A 16,224-nucleotide genomic window follows, 5' to 3' on the forward strand; every position below is an offset into this window, starting at 1 on the left:
CATGTCATTGGTTCTCATTTATCTAACTTCAATGGACAAAACAAGCCCCTCACTGTCACCGAGTTCTAAAATTTAACCTTTCCTATTTTAGAGAATCAGCTGCCAGCGAGGGGTTTGCAAATGCCTTCTCTGTGTTCAGTGAAGTCGGTTATCGGCACTTACTCTGCATCAAGAACAGCCATGCCGCAATAGATCACATATCCCTTGGTGGTCCCATAAGGCTACATCATTAAATGTCAAACCCACTTTAGTTTGTGTAACTGCACTCTTCAGTGTTCACACAACAAGAAAATTGCCTAATGATGCATTTCTCAGAATGCACCCTGTTGTTAAGAAAAATGACTGTATATTGCTCTGCAACATTCTTGGAAAGCATAGAGCTATCTGAAAAACTCAACAAAGTACTGATAATCAAAGTACTTATAGGAACCGGCATGTGGCTCAGGAGAGTGAGCCACCACCTGTGACACCAGCATCTCTTTCAAGTCCTGGCTGCTCTGCTTCCTATCCAGCTTCCCGCTAATGTGCCTGGGAAAGCAGAAGAGGACAGCCCATTTGCTTGGGCCCCTGCCACCTATGTGGGAGACTCAGATGGAGTTTTTGGCTCCTGGCTTCAGCCTGGTCCAGCCCCAGCCATTGCAGCCATTTGGGGAGTGAACCAGCGAATGGAAGATCTCTCTGTCTCTCCCTTTCAAATAAATAAAATAAATCTTTTTTTTTTTTTTAAAAGTGGGGCCAGCATGATAGCATAGCAGGTAAAGGCAATGTTTGTGATGCTGGCATCCCATCCAGGCACCAATTCATGCCCAAGCTGTTCCATTTTCAGTCTCGCCCCAGCTGATGGCCAAAAAGCAAAAGAGGATGACCCAAGTGTTTGGGCCCCTACCACTCATGTGGAAGACCCAAATGGAGCTCTTGGCTTCAGCCTAGCATAGCCCTGGCCATTGCAGCCATCTGAGGTGTGAACAGCGAATGGAAGGTCTGTCTCTATATGTGTTGTGTCTCTATTTATTTCAAATAAATAAATCTTTTTAAAAACGTACTTACAACAAATAAACAGTCAGAGCTAAGGGCATGAAATGTGCTTAAGAAATATCACATAATCATGAACAAGATACTTCTCTATTTATAAAGACGAATTTCCTTTGATAAATGGGAAACTGGAACGAATGATCTTTACAATCCCATCCAACTCCAACATACTGACTCAGAACACAGGCTAAGCATGATAGGAAATATGAAACCACTATAAGTAATGGCACTGATATGTAATATGTATCAAAGAAAATGAATACAATTCAGGATACAATGAAAGGTTAAAAGTCTCTAAAGGGGCCATCACCGTGGCTCAGTAGGCTAATCCTCTGCCTGCGGCACCAGCACACCAGGTTCTAGTCCTGGTTGGGGCGCTGGATTCTGTCCCAGTTGTTCCTCTTCCAGTCCAGCTCTCTGCTGTGGCCTGGGAAGGCAGTGGAGGATGGCCCAAGAGTTTGGGCCCTGCACCCGCATGGGAGACCAGGAAAAGCACCTGGCTCCTGGCTTCGGATGGGCGCAGCACGCTGACCATAGCGGCTATTTGGGGGGGGTGAACCAGTGGAAGCAAGACCTTTCTCTCTGTCTTTCTCTCTCTTTGTCTAACTCTGCCTGTCCAAAAAAAAAAAAAAAAAAAAATTAAACAAAAAAAAGTCTCTAAAGGAATTCAGAAACGGACAAGATCAATGACGATGACAGAAGTTCTATAATGAATAAGGCTACTTTAAGGATGAGTAACTTAAGTGAATCCTGAAAGATGGGAAGGATGTGGATAGGCAGGGAAGAGGAAAGAAAGGCTTCCAGATGGAAATAATACCAACAAATCCAAAAAGGAAAAGTGAGCTCAAATGTGGTATGAGTTTTGTTTCCCAATTAATCTACATTATTTACTCCAAGTTGCATTTATAGTAATAAGCTTAACTGCCAATTTGGTTTTGTGTTTCTTAATTCATTTTTTTAAAAGATCTATTTTACTTGAAAGATGTTGCTGTGGATTCGTTCTGAGAGGAGGAGCATGGTAGGAGCAAGAGGCGCGGAGTCACCACACAGACCCCGGGAGCCAGCTGAAAGGAGGCCAGAGGCGAGCAGCCTGCAGACTCATTTATTTCAGTTGCTACAGTAGCTTATATAACCAAGGCAGCCAATCCAGTCAAGGGGCAATCTATGCCCTAACCAATCACACCCTGTTGCCAGGCAGTTTCTGAAGCCATCCAATCACAGCCTGTTGCCAGTCAAGCTCTGTTGCTATGTGATTTCCGAAGCTATCCAATCACAGCCTGTTTCCAGGCAGGCTCTGTTGTCATGTGGTTTCCAAAACCAGCCAATCACAGCCTGTTGCCAGGCAGTTTCTGTTGCCAGTGACTATATTGGCATGGCCTTCTCATTCCACCACAGAAAGGCACACAGTTACAGAGAGAGAATAAGAGAGAAAGAGGAGCGAGCAAGAGAAAGAACTCTTCCATCTGCTGGTTCACTCCCCAAATGGCCAAAACGGCCAGGGTTAAGCTAGGCTGAAGCCAGAGCCTGGAATTCCAGCCAGGTCTCCCACATGGGTGGCAGGGGCCAAAGCACTTACATCATCTTCCCCTGGTTTCCCAAGTGCATTAGCAGGGAACTGGATTGGAAATAGTGTAGCAGCTACTTGAACCAGCTTTCACATGGGACGCCGGCGTTACAGGTGGCAATTTAACTAACCCACTGCACCACAATGCCAGCCTATTTTTTTTAATTCTTAAGGTCTTTAAAGTTTTTCATTGTTTAAAGACAGCAGATATAGCATTTTGTACACAAACCATTTTTCCAGTGTAGCTAAATGTACATTAAGGTGGATGCCATTATTAAAAGAATGGCTCATTGCTGACCATTTTGATATGCAAACCTGTTGTCTTAAGTGCTGAATGTATAACCTCTGCCTTCCATCAGGGGCAGCAACATGTTAATGACTAATGGTATTCCGTTATACATCATCTCAAGTAATGGCATAACCAAAAATAAGAAACAGCTTTCAAGTTGATGTCCATCTTGCATTATAAATAATGATCTATAATAACAAAGGAACATTTTTGAATTTTAAAAATGCAAGATTCAATTTCAAAAGATACATTCTAACTTTAACAATAATTTTAAACAGAAAAATAAAAGCATGTCAGATTAACATAAAAGGTCTGAATTTATAACTTTATATGAGATAAAGCAAATCTACTTGTAGTTATGAATGATGGTACCAAAAATATTTAAGTAAATGTAACCTCCACTCTTGACCTTGTCGAACACTATCTTTGGATGCATGGACACATTATTCATAAGCAGGGGAACTCTTCACTGGATTGCTAAACTCTTGTAAATATTATCAAGAACTGCATTTCTTTCAAGGCAGTTGATTGAAGATGCACACTTACCCTGCATTATTGCTGACTGCAGTTAATCCTTTGACTCCAGTCTTTAGTAAAGCTCCTATAAGATTCTCTGGAATTCCACATAGCCCAAAACCTGTAACAAGCCCAAGAGGTAAGCAATGTGTGAAGAAGGTAATGCTCTTTCAGGGAAATATATGTGTATTCTTTTTAGTAGGAAAGGAAAAAACACAAAGCATAGTATTAGCTCTACGAGGCAAAAATAGATATTTATCTCAACAACTCAGTAAATGGCCAAATAGCTGGATCCAAATCTTTTGCAGCCTTACATAGCACCAGATAGCACCATCAAGTCTTTGAATGCTAAGTCAAACGCATCCATTTACATGCCTGTACACTACACACCTTGCACTTAACTACATATCTGATATGGACTCTCTTTACAATTCAATCCTTGTAAGTTATTCTGATTTCAAATATATTTGCTTTAAAATTTACTAAGTAGATTTTGCAGAATTGGAAGCCTGGGCTAATAATCTTCATTTCTTATTATTTTCCACAATCCCTCAAATACTAATAGATTTTAAATGGACAGTCATCGATTCATGAGTTGAATGAATGAATGGACAAATAAAGAGTGAACCTAAAAATATGCCTTGATTTTGTTATAGGAATCAGGCATCAAGCTGTGGTTTTGTGTAGTTTTTTGGTTTGGGGGGGGGGGGCTTGGGAGAGTGGGGGAAAGTTGTTGTTTGTTTGTTAGGGTTATTTTTTATTTTTTTGTTATTTCTTTTATTTTATTTTGTTTTGTTTCAGAGAAACAGAGCAAAAGATATAGACACAAATAGTTCCTGTCCACTGGTTCAGTCCTGTAATGCCCACAATAACTAGGGCTGGGCTGGACCAGGGCTGGAGGCAGGATCCAGGAATGCCACCCAGTTCTCAAAGGACAAAATTATCTGAGACATCACCACCACCTCCCAGAGCCTGTACTGACAGCAAGCTGGAGTCAGGAGCCCAGGCTGGGACTCGAACCCAGGTACGCTGATATGGGACTCAGCCATCTTCACTGTTAGGCTAAATACATGCTCCAGATAGCGGCTCTAACGGGTATAAAGCAATAGTTCTAAAAGACAGTCCCAATGAAAAGAAGCAACAGAATGTGGGTATTTAACAACAGATAAATATGTATGTGCTCTGTATCACAGAAAATAAGAGATAATAAAAGGAATGACTGGGTATAAGCTGATGAGATAATGCAACTATTTGAAGTTAAACAGGATTCTCAAGGATCTCAAGATTTTTCAAAGCTAATGATAAGACATCAGCACTCTGAAGCTTCAGCTTTTCAAAATAATAGGAATGAGAAACAGAAAAAAAAAAGAAGTTAAAATAAATTCTAAGTATTAAACTTTGCTAAACTCCCAGAAACAAGATGCTGCAATAAAATGTGTGTTAACAAATAACTAAAAATAAAATAAACGAAAACTAAATAAAATAATTGACACTTATCATCTCTTGAGCTTTGTCACTGTTTTCCCTACTACCCTACAAACACGCATGTATCACCATAAAACTGAAAACCGTATTACTACTTACCGCCAACCAGAATCGTTGCACCATCAGGGATGTCTTTTACAGCTTCTACTGGATCTGCATAAAATTTTGTCTGGCGATGACTACTGGTGGAAAAGTAGCAAGCAGACCCCTGACCAAAACATCAAAAACTACTTTTAAGTGAACTGTCTTTGGGAGACACAGCTTTACTTTGCATATATAGTCACTTACTCTGTTTCTATAGACACAATGATCATTTCACTACTGTTGCCTTTTTCAGATTTTTTTTGTGTTGACAAAAATTGCATATATTTATGGTAAACAATATGATGCTTTGATATAGGTATACACTGTGGAATACCTAGATCAAGCTATTTAACATATATATCACCACTTATTATTGCTTTATGATGAGAACATTTAAAATCTACTCTTAGCAGTTTTCAAGTATTCATTATCTTGTCAGTAACAGCAGTCACCATGATGCACAACAGAGCTCTTGAATTTATTCCTTACTTTGACCACCATCTCCCCAAACACCCTATGACCCAGCCTTTGGTAACCACCATGTTCGTCTTTGTATCTATGGCATTAGCACAACTTCAAAAGAGCTGAGCTTCAGTTGGTTCATTCATAGAAGTAGGATGGGCATACTCCACCCATAGATTATCACCATTTTCCCTTTGTGATCAACGTTTCCTATTACAGAAGGGATAACTCTAATTGTGTCATTCTTGGCCACCCAAATTCAAATTCATAGTAACAGTCTCAATTGAGCATCAATTTTTGACAGTAACCTAATCTCCCACTCAATAAACAAGTATTTACTGAGATCTTACTTTGTGCTGAGTTCCCCACTATTTACGCCAACATAGTTAGTATTCAGATATGACTGCTGGCTGCTCTTCAGGTAATTAAATGCAGTGTGATTGACACTACAAGCATCTATACAGTTGGGCCCATAAACCAATCTTAGAGAGAGCTCCCCAAAGAGAAATGTAAAGAACAGTACACAAAACAATGTATCTCCCTACGAAGCTAAAAGCAGCAAACTACTGTCTGTTAATAAGCCATGGTTAGCCTTCCACAGAGTATGCTTTGGTCTCACCAATCACCTAGTGAGTGTCCATGAGCTATCAGTTGTAAACTATTTTCCTTTTTATACTTCATCCACAATGCAGACAAGAGAAAGCACAAAAGCAGATTCCATGGCAATCAAACATCCTACTCAACTTCGCCTGTCCTTCATTATTATTGTATGATTAACCTCGAAAGAGCAGGAGAGAATGACATCTGAATCCTGCTATATGCCACCTTCATGAGCCCCACTGAAAGTTCACACCCTCTGCCTCAGACAATCTGCCAGATTACCTTGACAATCAGATTACCTTGACCAAGTCCAGACAAGGTAACGGCATAATGGCATAATGGGGCTCCACCTCCCTTTGCTTTCTCTAAAATGTCTTTCATAAACCCTGTCATAGTAGTTGCAAAGGAAGAGGTAACATAAATGACTTCTGTCCCCTTAAATTTCGACCGTGGCCAAGGTCAGTGAAGAGGCTGATAGAAACAAGCACACTGCCCAAACCCTAGGGAATAAATGTAGGCAGAGAAAGAAAAGCAAGGACATGAGCCACAAAGAGCTTTCCTCTTTTTTCTCAAGTAGCAAGGATTCATCTGCTTGCTTTAAACACACGCAAATAGATATTTAATCCTGGAAACTAAAAGTGTGATACCCAGAATGACAAACAGAAGACTCAAAAAATAAAGTTGAGGGTATGTCCTAGAAAAATACACAGAAACCTAATCCAACCAACTCATCTTACAGGTCAAGAGCACTAGGAAAGCCAGCAGCATGAATGCCAGCAATGGGGCTAAGAAGCAGCAGGATGTCTGAGGGCAGCTCTGCCACCAAGGATCTCCAAGGCCCAAGAACCTTAGAGGAACCACTGGGTTTGCTCTCAGCCAGCTTCCTCGCTGCCCACATTCTTGGCCCATACTCCCTGTCTGAAAGAGGCAGGGAATATCAGTGCATCACCAACACTTTCTAGTAATAGGCAGCTGGGAAAAAGTGTGTCTGATAAAATCAACTTTTTTCCGCCAGATACCTGGATTTCTAGGGGATCTTTCAGGTGCTCTTAAACTGACCTCTACTTTGGAATACCTTTTTTTTAAGATTTATTTTATTTATTTGAAAAAGAAAGTCACAGAGAGAGGTAGAGACAGAGAGGTCTTCCATCCACTGGTTACTCCCCAGATGGCTGCAATGGCCGGAGCTGTGCCAATCCGAAGCCAGGAGCCAGGAGCTTCTTCCGGGTCTCCCATGTGGGTGCAGGGGCCCAAGGACTTGGGCTAACTTCTACTGCTATCCCAGGCCATAGCAGAGAGCTGGATTGGAAGAGGAGCAGCTGGGACTAGAATCGGCACTCACATGGGATGCCGGCGCTTCAGGCCAAGGGTTTAATCTGCTGTGCCACAGCGCCAGCCCCTGAATATGTTTTCAGTACTGGGGCAGGCACTGTGGAATAGCAGGTGAGCTGTCACTGGGAACACCTGCATCCCACATTAGGGAGCCAGGGTTCTATTCCCACCTCTGCTTCCAGTCTAGCTTCCTGCTAATGCACTCCCTGAGAGTTAGCAGACAAGTCAAGTGCTTGGATCCCTGGCACCCACATGGAAGACCTGTAGTTCCTGGCGCTGGCCTGACCCAATCCCCAGTGTTGCAGGCATTTGGAGAGCGAATCAGTGAATGGGAAATCTATCTGTTTGTCATTCTGAACAAAAATGGAAATAAATAAACTTTTAAAATTATTTTACAAAGTCTGGCACTGTGGTATAGAGGGCAAGTTGCCGCCTATGGCTCTGGCATCCCAGTCCCGGCTGCTCCATTTCTGATCCAGCTCCCTGCTAATGCATCTAAAAAAGCAGTGGAAGATGGCCCAAGAGCTTGGGCCCCTGCACCTACATGGGAGACCAGGAGAAGCTCCTGGCTCCTGGCTTCAAATCAGCCTAGCTCCAGCCATTGAGGCCACTGGGAAGTAAACCAGAGATGGAAGCTCTCTCTCTCACTCTTTCTGTGTCTCTGTCTCTCTTTCTCTTTCTGTAACTCTGCCTTTCAGATAAATAAATCGTTTTTAAAAAATTATTTTACATACTAGCACAATGATGTAAAAAGACCCAGGCATCAGCTGCTACCAAAATATATAAATAGCCTTCATGTTTGCAAAGATATCATAAAAGAATGAAGAATAATGAAATGCACAGCTTTGATATCTATCATGGGGACTATTTCCCTCTCACCCAGGTCTTTCTTTATATTCACAAAAACTATTTCATTTTGTGTTTCCACTCTCCTACCTACCAAATTCAATTTTAATGCTGCTAGTAGTCTCTGCTCTTACAGTTGGGGAAAGGAAGTAATAATGACTGAAACAATCAAAGTTCTTGCAGGGCACAACTTTTTCCTCTCTCTCTCTCTCTCTCTTCCTCCCTCCCTCCCTCCCTCCCTCCCCCTCCCTCTTCCTCTCCCTCTCCCTCCCCCCACCCCTCTCTCTTTTAAGATTTATTTATTTGAAAGGCAGAGTTAGAAGAAGAGACAGAGAGAAAGAGCTCATCCATCCACTGGTTCACACCACAAATGGCCACAACTAGGAACTTCTTCTGGGTGTTCCACATGGGTTGCAGGGCTCCAGGGATTTGGGTGATCTTCCTCTGCTTTACAGGGCACATTAGCATGGCACAAGACGAGAAAGAGTAGCCAGGATTTGAACCAGCACCCACATGGGATGCTGGCACAGCAGGTAGCAGCTCAATCCACTGTGGCATAACTCCAGCCCCTATTTCTCCTTTTTGAAATGCCTTCACCCTTGCTATCCTCTTCAAATTCTTAATCTCCGAAGTCTTATTCCACTGTTGAACTTAAATTTTATCTCATACTTGCCTAATTCAGAATCTCTGTCCATCATTTCTTCTTTCACCTGACTTTGTCTTTTTTCTGCCATTCAACACTGCTGTACTGACAATGCACTTATTTTTAGAGATCTTTCAGTGAAAACCCACAAAGCACAGTGCTTTTATGTTTTTAAATATATCTTAAAGATAGAGAATTGTATATTTACTTTGTCACCTTAGACTTAAAAAAATCATGACACAGAAAGGTTATGTACTGGTCCATGCTCTGTTGCTGTAACAAAATACCTGAGGCTGAATACTTTATAAAGAAAAGAGGTTTACTTAATTCACAGTTTGGGAGGTTGAAAGTCCATGAACCATTCCCTAGGCAGCTCCACCTGCCTGGCCTCTGGGGAGGGCCTCCAAGACCATATCATGATATGAGAGGCAAGCAGAAAGAGAACCAGCAATATGCAGAAGCAATCATATAAGAGCCATCCAGGGGACAAGCTCACAACCCACACCCCCAAGAACTAACCCAGATCCCGCAACAAAAGTAATTGCTTCCAAGAGCAGGGCTTCCAATGACCTAATCATCTTTCACTAAGGTAAGACTTAGAAAAGATTTCAACATCTTTCAATATTGCCACACTGAGGACCAAATTTGTAGAGCAAAGCACAGCCAGTCAGCCCTTAACAGACAGACACCAACCACTTCAGTATCAATGTCTGATAAACAGAAGTGGGGAGAAGTCATATGGACAGAGGTGAAGAGAATCATGTTAGGAGATAGATACTTATTGACCTGCAAGTAATATGGTATCATTGCCAAGAAGAGATCATGTGTGTTGAAAAGTTTCAGCTCTCCAGCAGTACACCAATGTCTACCAAAAGTGGGATGTTTACCTTGCAAAAAACACTGAGGGTCTCACGCTGTGGCTTAGCAGGTAAAAATCTTCAACTGCAATGCCAGCATCCCATACAGGCACTGGTTCATGTCCTGACTGCCCCACTTCCCATGCAGCTTTCTGCTAATGTGCCTGGGAAAGCAGCAGAGGATGGCCCAAATCCTTGGGCTCCTGCACCCACTCAGGAGACCCAGAAGAAGCTCCCAGCTCCTGACTTCAGATTGGCAGCCATTGAGGTCGCTTGGGGAGTGCACCAGCAGATGGACAATCTCTCTGTCTCCCCCCAACTTTGCCTTTCAAATAAATAAATCAATCTTTAAAAAACACTCAGTTAAATTTCAGTTAAATTTAAACACCTAAGAATAATTGTGTGTTAATTAAATAGTTCAACCAATAGTATTAAGTAGAACAAAAAAAAATACTAAAAGGGATAAAGTATTAAGTTGTTCCTCGACAGTCAGGACACATTAACTTAAAAGTGATCCCTATTAAATATAAGAGTGGGAATAAGCAAAGGAGGAGATGTACAGTTCAGCACATGCTCAATTGGGCTGCCCCAAATGGTAGAGTTAGAAATGTGCCAGGGGATTCCAATTCAATCCCATCAAGGTGGCATGTACCTATGCCATCTCACTAGTCCAAGTGATCAATTTCAGTTCACAATTGATCACACTGATAGGTCTAAGAGTCAAAGGGATCACACAAACAAGACCAGTGTCTGCTAATACTAACTGATAAAAAGGAGAGAATGATCCAACATGGGAAGTGGGATACACAGCAGACTCACAGAATGGCAGATGTCTTAAACAGCACTCTAGCCTCAGAATCAGCCCTTAAGGCATTCGGATCTGGCTAAAAAGCCCATGAGAGTATTTCAGGCATGGAAAGCCAACACACTCTGGCAAAAAAAAAAAAAAAAAAAAAAAAAAAGGAAAGAAAAGAAAAGAAAAAAACAAACACACACCTAAATGAAAGATTTCTGTGAGTGAGATCCCAGTGGAAAGAATGGGCCATCAAAGAAGGAGGTACCTTTCTCTGAAGTGAGGCGAGAACTTCCACTTTGACTATGACCCTGTCAGAATAAGATAGGAGTTGGCGAACTCAAAATGTTTCCATAGCCTTGGCAATTCATGACAAGAGCCTAGGGGGATTGCTGACACCATAAACAAGAGTGTCAATTGTTAAATCAACAACAGGAGTCACTGTGCACTTACTCCCCATGTAGGATCTCTGTCCTTAATGTGCTGTACAATGTGAATTAATGCTGTAACTAGTACTCAAACAGTACTTTATACTTTGTGTTTCTGTGTGGGTGCAAACTGTTGAAATCTTTACTTAGTATATATAAATTGATCTTCTGTATATAAAGATAATTGAAAATAATCTTGATGTGAATGGGATGGGAGAGTGAGCGGGAGATGGGAGGGTTACAGGTGGGAGAGAGGTTACAGGGGAAAAAAGCCACTGTAATCCAAAAGCTGTACTTTGGAAATTTATATTTATTAAATAAAAGTTTTGTAAAAAAATAAAAGCAAAAACAGAAAAAAACACTCATTGAAACACTGCCAATTATGTACTTGTGACATGAATACATGTGAAGGAGCTCATGTAGTTACTGCCCTTAGGTAATTCTCTACACCCATGTTGTGCCTTGTTTTTGTGGAAATATGCATGCCCTATTCCCACGCTGGAGCTCAGTGCTCTAAAGAAACACAGATGAAGGACGCCCGGTAGATTAGAAAGCTTGAGGGGTTTACCATGAGCTAAAATACTAATAAGGATGGAGATTCTACACAGAGGAACTGCAGGAAAAAAGGCACAGAGATAAGAAAAAGACAGTAGTCAGGGATGTGTGGGATCCGATCTCATGGAGAGAGGTTCATGAAGATCAGGCCAGAGAGAGACTGCAGTAGGTTGTAAACGGGTTTCAGGACTACGCTACAGAGCTTCAACTTCGTCCTCCAATGAGGAAGGAGCAGTTTTTCCAACAGAGCTATCACAATACTCATAGAAAAGCCTGCATCAGGAAAGTGGCAAGGGAACTCATTCTTTCCTTCCTCCACCCACTGGGTCAAAAAGATCAATTTTGTGCCAACTATGCTAAATATGGAGGGAAAAAAGTTAAAATAATAACTTTTTTAAAAAGCCACAGGCATAATTCCTGATATGATAAAACTTACAAATTAGGAAGGATAGCGGCCGGCGCCATGGCTCACTTGGCTAATCCTCTGCCTGCGGCGCTGGCACCCTGGGTTCTAGTCCTGGTTGGGGTGCCAGGTACTAGTCCCGGTTGCTCCTCTTCCAGTCCATCTCTCTGCTATGGCCCGGGAGGGCAGCGGAGGATGGCCCAAATGCTTGCGTCCCTGCACCCGCATGGGAGACCGGGGGAGGAAGTACCCGGCTCCTGGCTTCAGATCGGCACAGTGCCGGCAGTAACAGCCATTAGGGGAGTGAACCAATGGAAGGAAGACTTTTCTCTCTGTCTCTCTCTCACTGTCTAACTATGCCTGGCAAAAAATAAAAAATAAAAAAAAGAGCATTAAGCTACAAATTAGCAAGGATAATAAAAAATCATTAAAAAAAACCTAAAAAACAATTGTAATAGTTCATTGGGGGCTATACCAAGATAGAATGCCATGGGCAGCACTGGGGGACACTTTGGAAAGAGGTGCACATATGACACTTGGTGATCAATTCAAAATGTAGAAAAGAGGAGAGGAGAGGATGGTTCCAAGAGTTCCAGCTTTCACACTGGGTAGACGCTTGGTGCTATCAACTGTCATGAGAAAAAATAAAGATGGGAAAGTCACTTTATTGCTGGATCATTTTGGGTATGAGAGAGCTTTAAGTGCTATGAAACACACAGGTGAATTCACCAGAAAGGTATATGAGAAGAACAGCAGCTCAGGAGTTTCCTGGGTTGGAGAGAAATTTGGGAAAAGATACATGGCTTCCAGGAAGAAAGCCGGTAAACTCATAGCTTTTTCTCCACTTAATTTTTATTGTGAATGGAAAGTAATGCTAAACACTCCTCCCCATAGTCTGGTTTCTCTTCTGATCATATGAATCTTTCCCCTTTTACTAAACACTCCTCTTTGAAGTTATAATGGAGGAAAGAAGATACCTCCAGATGGTCTAACTCCCATCCATGCCAGCTGGCTCTGCAGGTGCGATGCTCAGACCTGCAACATCAACTCCAAAAAAGTGTGGGGCCCCACGCAGGGTCTACACTATTAGAAATTCCAGGGGCAGGCACAGCCTTTTGTTTTATGGAGCCCTCAATCATTCTGATGCATTCTCAAGTTGGAGAGGCGCTGAGTGTGCCTATCATAAATTGTTAACAACAACAAAAAAATAACGATCTCATTTTAGCTGTCGGATCCATTTAGCAGAAAAACGCTCACGGTTACTACATAAGGTTTCCTACAGTGTTCTCTCTCCCACATATTAAATGTGCCAAATGTTTACTTGTCCCAAAGCAGAGGGAGACTGATAAGCATCTATGCTACAGTGAAACAGAGGCAGCAAGTGAGGGTAAGGACCCAAGTGGTGTGAGCTGCCGCCAAGCTCTGAGAAGCAGGAGCACTACCTATGGTAATCAAACCCGAGAGCTGAAAGCTTGAACTCTGATAGGAACTTCCAATGACATACAGCAGAACCCCCTAATTTCCAGCTCATCCTTCTAAGAGGGCTGCTGGCCTTGGGAAATGGTTTAATGATTACACTCAAGGTGAGAGACTGGCAGTGAGTAAATTACACTTCGCTAACCAACACCTGCCAAAAGGAGGATTGTTACCGACCTTGGCTCAAGGGTATCTCTGTGTCCTGGTTTGATTTAGTTAAGCACCAAGCAATCTGCCTGAAGGTCAAGTTCTCTCTTGGGAATACTTTATTCCTATACCCCCCCGCCCCAAGCCACCTGCAATTATCAGAAAGCTTCCTACGCGGCATTTATGAGTAAAACGACCCAGTTCTGAGTTATTCCCTAGAACACACCGGCCCCCTCTGTGTTCTCAACTCTGAGACTGGACGCAGAGGAGCAACGCGGGCAGGCGGCTCTCCGGATCCGCCGCACACTACCAAGCCCAGGACTATAATTTAATAAGCTACCGAGGAACATATTTCATTTTCTCTTCTAAGGAACAGGCTCCCGCGCTTACTGAGGAGGCCGAGGTAAAGCCACTCTCCTGGACCAGAACTGGGCTCCCAGGGCTGCACCAGCGCCGAGGGCTTATAGGGCGCCAGGGTGCCTAGGGCAAAGCACATGGACCAAGAACGCACTCCAATCCGGAGAATGCCTGGGCATACCACTTTGTGGAGATTTGGCAGAAAGCAGAGAACGAGATTCTCCACGTAAAGCCCCTAACCCGGATCCCAGAGGCCTTGGAAGGAGGGGCGTCCACGCCTGTCGACAGCACGCGAGCCAGGGCAGCCCCCCGCCGGCTTCCCCGCTGGGCGAACCAAGCGCCCGGCGAGCGCTCCAGTCCGGGTTCCCTCTCGCACCGCCGCGGCGCGGCACTGCCATATAGGGCAGGAGAGGATGGGAGCGGCATTGCTCCGCCGCCGCGCCCAGCAGCCGCCCCCTTGGCAATGAACGCGCGCCGAGCCCTGGCCAGCCCGCCCAGGCGTCAGGGCCTCCACAGAGGCGCCGGTTCCGCGAGATGCACCCTTCCGGGTGCAGATCTACCCTACGCCGCCTTCACCCTTTCCCATTCATTAAACTGGCGTCTTCTTCGCCCCGTTACAGCCGCCAGAGCCCCTTCCCCAGGCGGACGCCGCCCGCGCGGCACAGACGCGTGCCACGGGCGCAGGCGAGCAGGCGTCCTCCCACCCCTGGCCACCCCTGGCCGCTTCTGGCCCCGTCGGGCAAAGATGTAGAACCAGGAAAAGGCTGCCATCCCAAAGGGCGGCGGCTCATCCCCGTGCCGGGCGCAGCAAGCCAAGGCTGCCAGTTCCCGGGCCGGAGCCGGCATTCGTTCGCGATCTTCCCGCGCGTGGCCTTGCTCTTCGCCGCGTTTTACCTTGGCCCAGGCGCGCCCGGAGCCGCGGGCGGAGGCGCAGAGCCGTGGCCCGAAGGAGAGGAGTTTGAGAGCCGCCATCTTCGGGGGGCGGGCTGCGGGAGGAGGCGGCGGGCAGGAGCGCGCGAGTGAGGGTGAGAGTGTCTGTTGCCGGGGCCGGCCCGGCGTCACGGAAAAGGAGCGAGGGGAAGGCGCGCTGGGGGCGGGCTGGAGGCTCGACCGCGCGTCGGTGACGCGCTGGGGCCTCCTGAGCTGCGCGCCGACCGCCCACGGCTCGCTTGCAGGCGCCTAGAGAAGCCGGCTCGCCAACCCGAGAGGAGGCTCCGCGCAGCCCGCGGGGGTCGCGGGGAAGTCCCAGGGTCTGAGAGCGTTAGAAGGAGCTGTGTCGGCGTGCACTGGCCACTGTGGCCCCTTGATCAGCTCTTCAGCCTTGAGGGGACGTGGATGCCCTTCTTCCCCTGGGTCAGGGATGAGCCTTTGCCTAGAGCTCTGGACCTGCGGGTGCAGGAGTGTCCCCCGCGGAGCTTGTGCTATCCAAGGTCAGTGTGTAGCCAGTTGGTGAGCTGCATGTGTTCTCCTGGCAGTGGCTGTGTGACTTGCATTTGTTCTGACACCCTGCCACTTATCTGCTGAGGTGTCACCAGCCAGGTCTGCAGAGGGACAACGCTACGACATCTACCCATCATCCAAGCATCTTGCTGGCGCTGAGTCGCAGCCGCCCCAGAGACAATTCCGCAGATGCAAACATAAAAGCATGTGTCACTCTGACAGATTTTAGGCAAGTTACCTAACTCAGCTAAGCCTCATCTGCAAACGACGATTATAATACACTGTCATAAACTTCATGTGCGATCATTCATGCAAAGCTCTGGCCCCGTTATGCAGCCTCCATAAACGTTAGGTGATACACTAAATGCATGCCAGTAGCAGTGGCGTTTTGGCCTGGCGCAACTCCTAGGTCCTCTCCAAGCATCACCTTTTGACCAACTTCTTGAGGACAGGAGCCAAGTCTGACTGAGATCTTAAGAACCATACACTTACCAGAGGGGTAAAATCAAGTGGAAATTCAGTAAATATTTTATTTGATTAAAGACTGACCAAGCCCAGGGAATGTGACTGTTAATTTTGAACCAAAGCAAGACATACAAGAAAATTAAATGAGATTTTAGTTTCCTTCGCAAGTAAAAGTACACCAAGGCAAAGGACAATGAACAGTTTAAAGTCTGTCCATGAAAGCATTTGCCCTGATCTTCTTTTAACTCTGAACTCTTTTTCCTGGTGACTATTATAATTTTAAGCAAAATCAATGAGGAAATAAAATATGACTACTCAGTTACATAGGAGAAATTAACTCAGAATGCTCAGTTCTCCAACACATTTTACTAAGTTCAACTGAGAAGAAATGGAAGCATTAGCTTTCAAGTTTGATATCCAGTTCTAATACAGCGTGCAGCAACTGTTGGG

General features: G+C 44.6%; 1 protein-coding gene across 2 annotated transcripts in view; it reads right to left on the minus strand.

Moving 5' to 3' along the window:
- Window positions 1–15,369, minus strand: part of OXCT1 (3-oxoacid CoA-transferase 1) — a 171,587-nt gene extending 156,218 nt beyond the window's left edge. Inside the window, exons 1-3 of one of the 2 annotated variants that reach the window (XM_002714003.5) lie at window positions 14,764–15,369; window positions 4,986–5,094; window positions 3,432–3,522 (exon numbers count right to left, since the gene is read on the minus strand). In XM_002714003.5, coding sequence (XP_002714049.1) covers window positions 3,432–3,522; window positions 4,986–5,094; window positions 14,764–14,841 — 278 coding nt within the window. In that variant the 5' untranslated portion in view covers window positions 14,842–15,369. Of the gene's footprint in view, window positions 1–3,427; window positions 3,523–4,985; window positions 5,095–14,763 lie in introns of both variants that reach the window. The other variant, XM_070056679.1, reaches the window with a different exon arrangement.
- Between the last annotated feature and the right edge of the window lie 855 nt (window positions 15,370–16,224).

This window comes from Oryctolagus cuniculus, chromosome 14 (genome assembly GCF_964237555.1).
Source record: "Oryctolagus cuniculus chromosome 14, mOryCun1.1, whole genome shotgun sequence".
Lineage (NCBI taxonomy): Eukaryota > Metazoa > Chordata > Mammalia > Lagomorpha > Leporidae > Oryctolagus > Oryctolagus cuniculus.